The sequence below is a fragment of the Numida meleagris genome, chromosome 2 (genome assembly GCF_002078875.1).
Source record: "Numida meleagris isolate 19003 breed g44 Domestic line chromosome 2, NumMel1.0, whole genome shotgun sequence".
Classification (NCBI taxonomy): Eukaryota; Metazoa; Chordata; class Aves; order Galliformes; family Numididae; genus Numida; species Numida meleagris.
In genome coordinates this window covers 130,702,431-130,714,715 of record NC_034410.1, presented here as the reverse complement: position 1 = coordinate 130,714,715, position 12,285 = coordinate 130,702,431, and the positions used below count along the sequence as shown (strand labels likewise).

The 12,285-nt window shown below is 46.1% G+C and overlaps 1 protein-coding gene across 4 annotated transcripts in view; it reads left to right on the top strand.

Annotated features, from left to right (window-relative positions):
* Positions 719 to 12,285, top strand: part of SYBU (syntabulin) — a 43,675-nt gene continuing 32,108 nt past the window's right edge. For 2 of the 4 annotated variants that reach the window (XM_021387075.1, XM_021387073.1), the window contains exons 1-2: positions 719 to 865; positions 1,325 to 1,526. In XM_021387075.1, coding sequence (XP_021242750.1) covers positions 839 to 865; positions 1,325 to 1,526 — 229 coding nt within the window. In that variant the 5' untranslated portion in view covers positions 719 to 838. Of the gene's footprint in view, positions 866 to 1,324; positions 1,527 to 4,934; positions 5,102 to 12,285 lie in introns of those variants that run through there. The other 2 variants (XM_021387074.1, XM_021387076.1) reach the window with 2 other exon arrangements.

Genomic DNA, 12,285 nt, shown 5'->3' with positions numbered 1-12,285 from the left:
GCCCCAAAATAGCCCTGCTGAGAGCAGAGCTCCTGCAGTTCCCCAAGTGCTGTAAGGAGACATCAGGGTGGAGCCCCGCAAGAACTCCGTGTTGAGTTCACCTCTGTTTTTGTGGACAAGGGGTCCTCTCCGCCAGCCTGCAGTCCTGCTAACACGCCCATGGCTTCTGGCCAGCGCTGCCGCTTTCTGGGCAGCAGGCGGACGGGGTTAGCACACGCACGTTGATTGGTGCAGGGTCAGCCCCAATGGTCCCGATGAAAGGTGAGACAGTACAGTCATTAAACATACTATGCAACGTATTGTCTGAGGATAAAGTGGGTTTTTGCATCGCTACACGTTCCATAAAAAAGCTGTCACTGAATAACAAGCGGCAGAAAACCTCTGACACACTGCGCTATTTATACAGCCGAGCATTCATCACGCCCGTCCTTACAACATCTGCCTCCGTTACGTCTCTGCTCCGGCGCCTCAGCGTGAAATCCATAAAACTGCAAATAAAGTCCGCGCTGGGGCTGCTCGCGTTCAACGCGCTACAGTCCCCGCAGGCTTCAGCGGGCGGCGGCGGCTGCTCGGAGCGGCCCCGTCCCGCACCTGCCGCGGGCACAGGGCAGCGCCGGACCCGGGCCGGAGCCACAGCCGACCCCCGCGCTTAGCGCCCCGGGGCGGGCGGGCAGCTGCGGGCGCAGCGGCGGCGGCACCACGTGTCGGGGCGGGGAGCGGCGGGGCCGGGCCGGGCTCCGCCACCCGCAGCGCAGCGACCGCCGCAGCGGCAGCCGCTGAGCGCGTCCCTCCCGCCCATGCCAGGTGCCCGGCTCGGGCTGCACCGTGACTGAGCGCCATGGGGCCTCTGCGGGAGAGCGGCAAGGTGAGAGCCGGGCGGGAGAGGGCTGCGGCGGGGCACGGGCGGCGGCGAGACCGGGGTGCTGCGGGGGAAAGGCGGGCTGCGGGGCCGGGGGCTGCGGGGTCGGGGAAATTCGGGCTGAGGGAGGAGCGGGGCTGCGGGACCGGGGTTGGAGCGGGGCTGAGGGGCGGCGGCCCCGGGGTGAGGCGGGGGCCGGAGTGCCGCAGGAGGCGGGCGGGGGCTCGGGCCGGGCCCGCGGGATCCGTCGCCGCCGCCTCGGGGCGCCCCGCGCCGCAGCCGCCGCCTCTCCCTTCTCCCGCTGCGCGGCGGCCGCGGGCGGCGGGGCCGAGCCGGGCTGAGCCCGCGCCCTCCCGGGGGGCGGAGGCCGCCTCCTGCCCGCCTCCGCGGGCGGCAGAGGGCGCGTCCGAGGGGCGGCGGGCGGGAGCGGGCGCTGACGGTCGGGGGGCTTCCTTGCTTCCCGAGGACGAGCAGAAGGCGCACCCGGAGAAGGAGGTGTCCCGCAGCCGCATCCCCCGCCTCGTCCTCCGGCCGCAGCCGCCGCAGCAGCACAAGGTGTCGCCCGCCTCCGAGTCGCCCTTTTCGGAGGAGGAGAGCCGGGAGTTCAACCCGCCTAGCTCCTCCGGGGGCTCCGCCAGGACCATCAGCAGCAACAGCTTCTGCTCAGGTACCTGCCGGGCCCCGGCCCTACAGCAGCGCAGCCCCCGATTCCCACTGCAGTCAGATCTGCCCTTCTCCTGCGTGTCCGTAAGTGACACCAGATGTTTCCATTTCGAGTTCCGAGGGCTTAGCTCTCCGCTGCTAAGAAGCTGGCAGTTTGATTGCTTTGGAATAGTTACTTAAAGAGAAAGATTTTCCTTAAAACCCACAGCGTCTGCATGAGCAACTGTGGAAAGCCCATGAGCTGGAGCCTGCAAAGCGGGGGGCGGTGGTTGCCGAAGGTGTGGGTCAGATATCGTAACTCGTTTGTCTTTGTGACGTTGACCTCAATACATGAGTTGAAGCGCAGCATGGAAGTTGCCTTTGGGTGTCTGAGGGTTCGCTCTGTCCCCAGGCAGCACGCAGCCCGCCCGGAGCTGGGCATCAGGTCACGGACCTGAGGGAATCACTGCGGACCACAGACTGCTGGGTCTGATTTCCAGACCCCTGTGTGTCAGAGTCTGCTCGATGTTGAACATCTGGCATTTGTGGAGTTCAACACTAAGTTCTCATCCAGCACTGAGTCACTCAGATGCTCAGTAGCTGTGAGTAAGCCCTCAGTTGAGCAGAATGCTTCACCCCATAGGAAATTATGCACATGGGCAGTGGCTGTGAGGGCCAGATCACGGAGCCCTTGGCACTGTCTGCATGTGGTGGTTTGATAGATAATTTGGTGACTCAGAGTTTGTTTTTAATAGCTGGTATTTTGGAAACATTCTCAAACTCACTAAAAGTCCGACTTACAATGAGCATTTTGTACTACTCCATTTCAGAGCAAGTTCCTCAACTTTCCTTTTCTTTTTTTCATTAAGTATTTAAGTTACTGAGCCCAATCAGAAATAGTCCCATTTATCATTTTCTTCGCCAGCAAATTTGCTGCTTCTCTCAAGAAGCAGTACTTCGGCCCTGTGTACACAAACAGTGAATTTCCCTAGATGAGGAGCACAGTATCTGTGCCCGATTCCAGTATTTCCCTCTTAGCCTGGATAGATTTTGCAATCCAGGCTCAGCAGTGATCTGCTGGTTATTGTTTGCGAAACAATGCAGGTCGTTAAACAAACAACTGCTTCGCTCTGAGGAGTCCTGAAGCATTTTTCCCACGCCGTGTGCATCCCTCCATCTTACCTGTTGGGGTTTGCGTGCTCCCTCGTAAGGAACAAAGAAGTAAAATCATTTGAAGCTTTCTGCAAATACATTAATTTTTTGTGATCACTTATACATGGTTGATTGTTTTTCTTGTTTTCTTTTTTTTTTCCTGATCTCTTTTGGTTTTGCATTCTGTTCTTCAGATCTGCTCAGTGTGGTGCTGCCAAAGCTGTCGCACCACGCTGTATCAGCTATTTCTTGAGTTCCCATAGCAGCTCTGTGCTTGCTGTGGGAGTCGGGCAGTGTTCACAGAGGCACTAAGTGGTGTGGTGCTGCTCTCCTAATCGTCCTCTTGAGCTCAGCTGGAAATACTTTTTTTCCCTTGTTATTGACACCAAGTGATTATGCTGGGTAGAGTTCTTTTTCCCACCAGAAGATCTGATTTTTTTCCTCAGTCCAAGTAAATATGTATTTCCTGTCTGATTCCCTAGAGCTTCTGGCATTGTCCATTTCCTTCTGTGCTTACATTGGTCCTGATGCATAAATGAAGGCTCAGAGCAGCAGTGTCTTCTAGATATCGCTAATGACGCTTTAGGCAGGCAAAAAAGCAGGAAGATGGAGTTGAGAAGCTTTGGGAACTGTCATGGTGTGAGTACCGGGGCAACAGCAAAAAGTACTACTCAGCGATTGGCAAAAGATGCTTCATTTGCTTCCATGTAGTTTCTTATGGAGAAGTTGGTAGTTCTGGCTGAGGTAAGCTTTAAATTTGCATGACCGGCTCCTCCTTGTCCTGCAGGACTGCCTCAGAAGCTCGGTTGTTTGTGTTGGTCAAGTTTCTGCAGTTGTCTTTGTGTCCGTTTTGCTTTGTAAGACTGCATGAGCCACGGTGGGATTGCCAGTCCATTTTTCCTGCAATACTCCTGATAAAATGTATTTTTAGTATGCCTTGTTTGTACAAAACTGAAGTGGATGCTCTGAATGTGGTGTGGGAAGCTGAGTCTTTGTGTCAGTATTCACCACATACAATCCCTCTTTAACATCTGGGGTCCTGTTTGTCATCTGATACGAGAGCGCTGCTCGTCCCTCAACCTCTGCCCTCCTTCGGCTTGGATGTCGGCCACAGAACTCATATGTCAAGGGATGAAAAAGCACTCTCCCAGCAGCACTGGCTGGCTGGCCTGCTGCTGAGCTTTCCCCATCATAAATGTTTTTATGGTGTCACCTGGTATTGAACCTGCCACGCAGCCTCACCTTGTCAGCCAAGTCCATTTTAGCACCACAAACACAAGATTCATTCATGGGTCTCTGGCTGAGTGGCTGCTCCGAGGAGGAAGGAGACTCCCTCTGGCCATTGCAGTTGCAGTGTTTGCCTTGTAAGAAATAGGATACTGGGGGTGGGGTGTTATCTTGTATTTTGTGTACACATCCTTTTGATACCAAGCTAATTGCTTGTTGGATTGTAGGCAGCCTGAAAGTGCCCAGCTCAATAATAGTCTGCTTAGCTTTGAATTTTGAAAGTTCATTGGGACATTGCTTTTTTTCCTATTTTCTGCCTCTGAATAGCTTAGATTTTTAATTTCTTACTATGAGGAAGGGTTCTTTAGTGCTGCCTTTTTATAGACACTCAGGCTTCTCCTCAGCCTGCATCCAGAAGCCAGCTGGCTGAGTTTCTGCAGGTAGGGCAGCTTTGCAAGGAGTACTTGTGCATTCAACCATCAGTTCAGCAGCAGACTTTATGAGCCAGACAAGCTGTTTTATTCCAATAGCAAAATGTTCCTCTTTTCGTAGTCTTGTCTACAGATCCCCTTTTTGACAAGAGTATGTAGTACTACAGGCCATTGAAAAGCAGCATTATCTCTGTATGTGAGTGATTGTGATTCACTCCCTCAGACTGTTAAAAAAAATAAGAATTTTTTTTTGGCTTTTCCTTTCAAATTTCCAGATCTGGATTCGGTGTTTATTTCATAACTTTTTTTTTTATTATTCCTGGTAGAAAGGTCTTCTTTTGAAAACGCGTTCCTCAAGTCTGTAACGCAATAAATGTGTCCTGGTGATGTGGCTGTGCTGTAGTTTCTGGGTTGTCACATAGCAGCAGCAGGAAGTTCAGTCCTACGGTTGCCTGCTCAGGGCAGGCCATGCATGGTTGCCATGCATGGTCCACTTGAGCTTCAAGACTGTGTGCCAGTTGGACAAGCTGCTGAGGGCTGGATAGGCTGAGTTCATAGTGCATATGTAAAAAAAAAAGGGTGTGGGCTTCCAGCAGCCTTATTAAAATCGTGTGGATGCACTCCCCCTAGCCACAGATCAGAGGAGAGGGGAGTTTGTAAAGGTCTGTTATCCTGTGTTACTGGGCAAAGTGCTGCACCGTCTGTCACCATCGTGAATCATGTCTTTGCTGCAGCGTCAGAGCGAGTTGTATCACAAACCAGCCAGCCCTGGAGGCTCCAATGTTCAAGTGTATGTACTTAAATTTGTATTTCTGAATAGGAAAAGATAGGTGAAAATGAATTGGCAGTGTTTTAGCAAGTCAACAAGGTTAAGACTAGGGTGTTAGTATAAACTACTAAAATAATTACCCTGTTATTGATGTATACATACATGTATATATACAATTACTCCTTATGTATGTAAGTTTGTATTTATGTATACAGATATTATCACGGAAACAGTGAGCTGTTCCGTTCTTCTCGTTTGTTGTTTTAAGAAGAAATGTTCTGTTTCAGTAGTTCCTTCTTGGCTCTTTTTTTTTTTTCTTCTTAGAGTTACTGAATTGAACACTTAAAAGTGCTCAAGTGCCTGATTCTGAAAGCTCTCCCCTCTTTCCAGCCCTCCATTCAGCTACACTTTTGCACAGTGCTTTTGCCATTTTTTCAAACTTCTGAAGTAGAGCTGTTCCCCAGAGGATGTGATTGCAGCACTCTGTAAGGCAGTTTAGCAATCACTCTGATATTAATTTTCCAAAAACACTGAAACAAAATCTACTTCAAAAAGCACGCTCGTGGCCTCTGCATAAAGACGATGCTGGTGACATGCTTCCTTTTTCTCACTGCTGTTTCCCTGGAGAATTTCCTTCTGGGCCAACGTGCACGCAATAATTTATTATTGCTTCATGCTGTTATCCACCATTTCTGTTCCTGTGCAGCAGAGATGTGTTCCAAACATGGAAGTGAGAAAAGTGCCTAGGTACTAAGAAGCACAGCCTGCCTTTTCCTCCATTTTTGGCCTTTCCCTTCATCCCTTCCAACTTCACTCTTTATTGCCTCTTACTACGTAACCATCCTTTTGTGTCTGTACCACACAACAACATCTGGAAGCGAAAATATTTGACCTTTTGAATGTTTGTTGTCACCTTTTTATGTATCTGTCAGCACTTTACAACTTGACCCAGATCCTACTGAAGTCAGCAGAAGTGTTCCCATTGTCGCTGGGACATTTTGGACTGTGTCCTGAGAACACTTAGTGCTGCTCCCTTTCTAGTAGCATTTGTTACAGTCTGCTGTGTGCTGTGATGACTGTAATGGCTAAAATCTAGGCTGTACGGTATGTTTTTTTCGCTACCAGTATGTAATCTAATACTTTTGCTTTAAAGTAGCTTTCGTGCAATTTTGTGTTGAGTTGAAAGGTGTCATGCCTATTGAAGAACGTCACAGCTTGTAGAGGAAAATAAACATTTATTTAATCATAAGTTTTTGATTGCATTTGGATTAAAATGGAATCGTGATACTTTAAAAGAAATTCTGCATGGCACATTATAACTGTACATTTAAAAGGTTAATATGTGCCCTTAACATCTTGCATCAGTGTTTTGATGTGTATATCAGCAAATGCAGTCAGTGGGTTCTATGATGATGCTAAATGCCAGTCTGAGATAGAACAATTAAAAGGAAAAAAAAAAAAAAGAAATACACATGCTACAACAATGGATAGACTCCATGTGGTTTCCAAGCATCATTAGAAGGTAAACAGTGCAACCTTAGGAGGTGATGTTCAAGCTGTAAGGGTCACAGCTGTACGCTGTCGGCCATGGAGACAGAGCTGTATGGGAAACGAGGAGTATAACATTTATACCACTTGAGGAACAGCCAGAATTTTATTTGTGGTCTGTTTTATATGTTTTCTTTACAAAAAAATTGTACTTTCAAAAGTGGGTAGAATGTTTATCACTTCTTCCCTTGCTGCATACTGGAATTAAACACACTCAGAAAACCATCTGTATGCATGTTTATTTCATATAATGCGGATGTGAAATGCACAGTGTTAGTTACATTTCATGTAGTCAAGCAGCAGTGGCAGCAGTTCCACTGCCAACTGCTGGCCTCAGAATAGGTCAGAGAGTTCTACAAAAGTTCCTTAAAAAACTACCAAGCAAACTTTTTTTTCCCTCTCTTTCAAGACTTTCGGCTTTAGCTAAAACTTTTCTTTAAAAATTTCAGGTAAATTTTCAGTCCTTTACTGCATTAAAAACATTGTCCAAATGTTTTCTGTGATGTGATATCAAAACTCAAGAGCTGTGCTATTCCTGATCACAGCGTTCTCCTAGTAACAGCACTTCTTATTGATATTTTGCTAGCAGGCCTTCTGCTTTTGTTCTCTAATAGCAGTACCATTAGCTGTGCTATAAATGCAATTACAAAGCCAGTAAACTACAATTACATAGCCCTTTTTCAGATGGTTTCCCAGAACTCACATCAGTCCTACTTATTAATGAAGAGCTCAAAAATAATGAAGATTAGCAAAGGCATCATTCTCTGCCAAAGTCAATTAAAATTTGTTGCTTTGGTGTAACAACTATTGTCGATCAGATGTCATTAGCTGAGGTCTGTAGGGACATGTTTATGGGAAATACTGCATGGTGAAAGGTTCCTAAGCTTTAGGAGGGGATAAATCCATCTTCTTTGACCGTTCTCTCCCCTCTTCTGCAGAGGTGAGCCTGTCACACTTTGACCATGCGGTGAGTGAGCAGAGGGCACCTCTTGCTGAAAGCAGTGAGCAGTTTGCGTGCTGAATTGTAAGCAGTGCCTGGTCAGGCTCTTGGCATAACAAGTGCAAGCACAAAGCAGCTGGTAAAGAACAGGTTTTGGGTGTGTCTGTACACTTACGATAGGAACAGAGAAGAGGAATTGGAGATGTGTGGTCTTTGATATTACCTACTGGGTTAGTTTTTGCAGCTAGAACATTAAAATAGCTTGGAAGATGGATTGGGAGGGGAAAAAAAAAGATGGTCCCTAGCTGTGGAATATATACAAAGTCAAGGAGAAGTCAACTCCTGAGTGTGTAGTTTGTCCAGCACCTTTTTTGAGGCAGGACCATTGCCAGCACTACATCACATCAGCCATAGCTTCGTCTGCCCAAGCCTTGAGACATTTCAAGGATAAGAGTCTGTGTAACCTTCGTGCGTGCCCTAAGGGAGTGGTGAGCTGCTAGCCTGCCTCGCTGCCACCAAAATGGAGCAGAGTTAATTCAAGTTCTGTCTGCAGAGACATGGGGATTAAATGTGGAATTAATTTGCTTAGCAGGATTTTATATAAGTAGGCCTTGTCAGATAAACGTCTTCTCTTTTTTGGACAGGGCTATAGTTTTGGTTGCTCTTCTCCTGTCCTTTAGGGCAGAGCAGAAATTAAACATAACCCCAGTAGATCTTAAAAATCTAGAATGAATTTAGCATTGATCAAATGGACTAAAACTAGTAGCATTTTTAGGGTTCTACTTCTAGTGATGTTATTCAATAGTTCTATCAACAGTCTGTGATTTTGTAAAATTGTCCTGGTTTGCAGGTGACAAATTGTTAGTAGCAAACGACTAATCATCCAGAGTGTGTGAAGTAGCCTGCTGGAATGGCTGTGGTAAGAATGAAATGCTTTAGCACAAACAGGAACCAAGGAGAATGTTCCTGCTTTAAGCCGTGCTCTCTGACTTATGCTGAAGTGGGAGCTGGTTTCCTACCTGTTGAGAGCCTCATGCTGTGGGTGTGAGTAAGCTCCACCTCTATCTTTTTAGGTACATTTTCATTTATACTGTTACACTTCATCCCTTTTCTTTGGTCCTCAGTGTTATCCAGTGTTTCCAGAATGATATTGTGAATTTCCTGTTAATAATATTTCCTAATGGCAGGGTGAGCCCTTACCCCCTCGGGTGTAGCTGCACAAGTCAGCATGGTGGTTGCTGTACTCAATGGAGGCGGCAGGTCCTCCAGGCAGCAGTTCAGGGCAGTGATAAGGCTCATGTTCTCTGGAGAAGCCTAAATACAGCTGACTTAACCTCTAGAGGAGCCTATTCCTCTGTTTACTGTAGAAAGAGCCTTAGCAAGTGGATCTTAGATGGTACATTCTTTGGTGTCTGCCATCAACTTTCATTAATGCATGAAAGACTCACACATTACAAGACTAACAATGAGAAGAACACCAAAGCAATTCTGAGGGATTTAAAACTGTGGGGCAGACCAGCAGAATGAGAGATTATCCTGAAAATGTGTGAGATGGCCTTGATGATTCATTGCCAATAACCAGCTCACTGTGAACTATCCTTGCAGGGCCCTGGATGTACGAAAAGAGAACTGCCAGATAGAAGTCAGGATGCAGTCTCAGTACGCTGAGTGGGTTAAAGTTCCTTAGAATCCTGTGCTTAATTCTGGAATCCACATCTCTTTGGGGAAAAACAGAGAGCAAAGTTTGAACATTGATGAGAGGAACCTTGAGAAAAGATGAAAATGTGACAGTAGAAAAGAGGTCAGGTAGGGGACAGGCAGTCCAGACGTGTAAAAACACAGAACTAAATCTGACAGCTAGGAGTGGAAGTAGAAATAAGTGAGTACTTTCACATGAAAAGCATAATTAATATCTAGATAGATTAAATAAGGGGGTTGGATATGCAGTATTTCTTGAAGACTTGAGGAAACGGCAGTATTTTTCTAAAGAAGGCTCTAAACCAAATTGCAGTGGAAATTGTAAAGCCTCTGTGCTCAGAGGATCAGAGAAAAATATCATGCGTGGTCTCACAGTCTGTGAGAGCAATTTTTTGTCAATTGTCAGGGTATTATTGCCTTAATACTTTTGACTTTAGTATTTGAAAGTTAGTGCATGCAAACATCAGAGTACTCTGAGCAATTTCCCAGAATGTTTGAGGATACACCATCCCGTGCTTGGCTTTGGAACTTGGCCAGTGTATCTGAACTGGGAGAGGGATTAGGCACAGCATTTCAGTGATGAAATCCAGCTGATGTTCAAAGGGAAAAGCTGCTTTCCAGAATGCTCTTGGGAGACCACTCTGAAAAAAGACACCATGGATATAGCAAGGAAAGCAATGAAAGTCACGTGTTACTTAAGTGTTTTCCCTCTGCTTGACAAGTAAATAATACAGGCAAGATCAGTAGACTTTCACAGCTGTTTTTGCCAGCTTTCTCTGCTATCCTGATACTCATGCCTGCAAAGATAAATTGTGTTCCTGAGAAGCTGGACCTGAAATCCTTTTTGGGTAAAACTCTTACCAAGGTATAACATCCTTTGCTGACCTTGCCGAAAACTGCATTCCCACCATGTCTTCAGCAGAAGGTAAATTCCATTCTGGCTCACTCACTCCTATTTCCCCATAGCCAGCTTTGGAAACAGATTCCGTACATTGGCCTAATGCTGGGCAGCTTGGGAGTTTTTCACCTCCTCTGTCAGAGCTGCCAGCAGGGTTTTGAACAGGAATGGGGGAGATCTCAGTCCCACACTACCTCCACAGTACCCCTGAAGGCTTCTCTAGCAAGAAGAAATGAGGGTAAGTGCAGGGAATCTGCCTTGTGCTGGGCATGTGGATGGCATATTGATGTCCCCCAAGACTCTCCTTGTAGCAGAGCAGTGAGGTGCAGGTTGGTGGGGAGCTGCGTCCCTCCCTGAGCAGCGCAGCCTCCCTTGCCTGTGATGATGAGTTCCCATGTCTCACTTGCAGCTGTTCTTTGGTGATAGCAAAAATTTTGATTCCTTAAAAGGCACTGCAAAAAGCTGATACAGAAATGTGTCACAGTGTGGAAAATTTTGGAAAATTCATAATTTTGTTCCTTGTTCTGTCTAGTATCTTATAGAGGAGTAGAAGTTATACTTGGCATAAAAATAACAAACTGAAGAATGGAAGTTCAGTAAAATCATTCATTTACTTCAGCTGGAGTGGGAATGCTCACCTGGTTATCGGTGGGACTAAAGATGATGAGTGGTGTGAGCAGAGAATCTATTGTTCCTTATGCCAGGCTCATTTGTTCATTTAATAAATGCCCTGTTATAACAAATGCTGTAGTCTTTATGCATAAGGTAAGGTTATGTAGGTTATATGGGGTAATCTGATCGTACAATGCTATGTGTTAGAAGAAAGAGGCAATGGGAGGAGGGCCTGTAATTAAAATACTTACTTTTGCATGCTTTCTTTAGCTACTCTGTTCTCATATCTCAGAGATGTCTTTACATATTTGTTTTTTAATGCCCTAATTCTAAATGCTGCAGCTTAGGTATTTCATCATTACAAGGTTCCATCGTTTCTTGAGGTTCTTCGCATGGAATCCCCATAGCTCAGTGAAGACTCTCATGTAAAACACTTCTGGAAGGTCTGCAGAACCTTGACAGGAATTACAGTGATTTTGTTGGTGGAGAGATGAAGTAACCAGTTTATTTTTCAGTTGTCTTCTTTAGTCGTTTTTTTAACACAGAGTTTTGAAAATGATGCTACATAAAGAAGCATAAAGAAAGTGCAATAATTGTAAGAAAAGTCAAACTGCATGAATATGCACTTCTTCGTAAATATATTTGATTATAAATATTGGTGAGCTTCTAAAGAGAAGAATGCTTAAATGCAGTTCCAAAGCTCTCTCAGCCATGCTGTTTCACTCCGCTGTCAGTAACATTTGTTCAGCTTGCTGAAGAGATTCTGAACCCTTGAGAAAAGGAAAGAGGCACTAATCTGGCAGAAGGCTGCCTCCTCTCTTCTCTGCATTGAGTTATATTGTGATGTTGATATAAATGGAAAGAATAAAAGGTAAAGAAGGGTAGGGTAACCACACATAGGGAAAGCTTTTGTACATAGAAGGATGCAGCTATTACACTGTACTAAGGGAGCAAGAGTTAGCAATAGCAAAGGCTTCTCTTTGCTAGGGAGGGGGCCGTGGGGAAGGTTAGACAGTTGTGTACTGACCGAACAGTCTGCCCATGCAAAGCTCATTGCAGGATAGGGCTTGGCCTCAGTTATGAACAGGATGGAAGTGATAGGTACAATATGGTCATGCAAATTACTTGGCTTAGCTGCAGGTACTTGAGTTTCATGTTAGGTAAGAGTAATGCACTGGGAACAGAGTGCAATTGCGTAAGTAAGATGGCAGCTTTCATTTTGTCCTGGGAAAGAACAAACAATTTCATTTCTCCTGGAGAGAATATTGAAGGGTTCCCAGAGTCAGGGTAGTGTGTTTGGTTTTGTTGCCTTTCTCTAAAACCACTGTGACTTTTACAAGAGAAGTGATTATTCAAGAGGGATTTGGATGAAGGAGGCGAGGGGAGTGGTACGTGGGTTTTGTCTCTACTCTGACTTTCTGCTTTGCATGTAATTGTTAAGAGCTGAAGTGTTTATATTCTCGGAGATAATGCTGCTCTATTCCAAGCAGTGATTACTGGTGTTTCCAG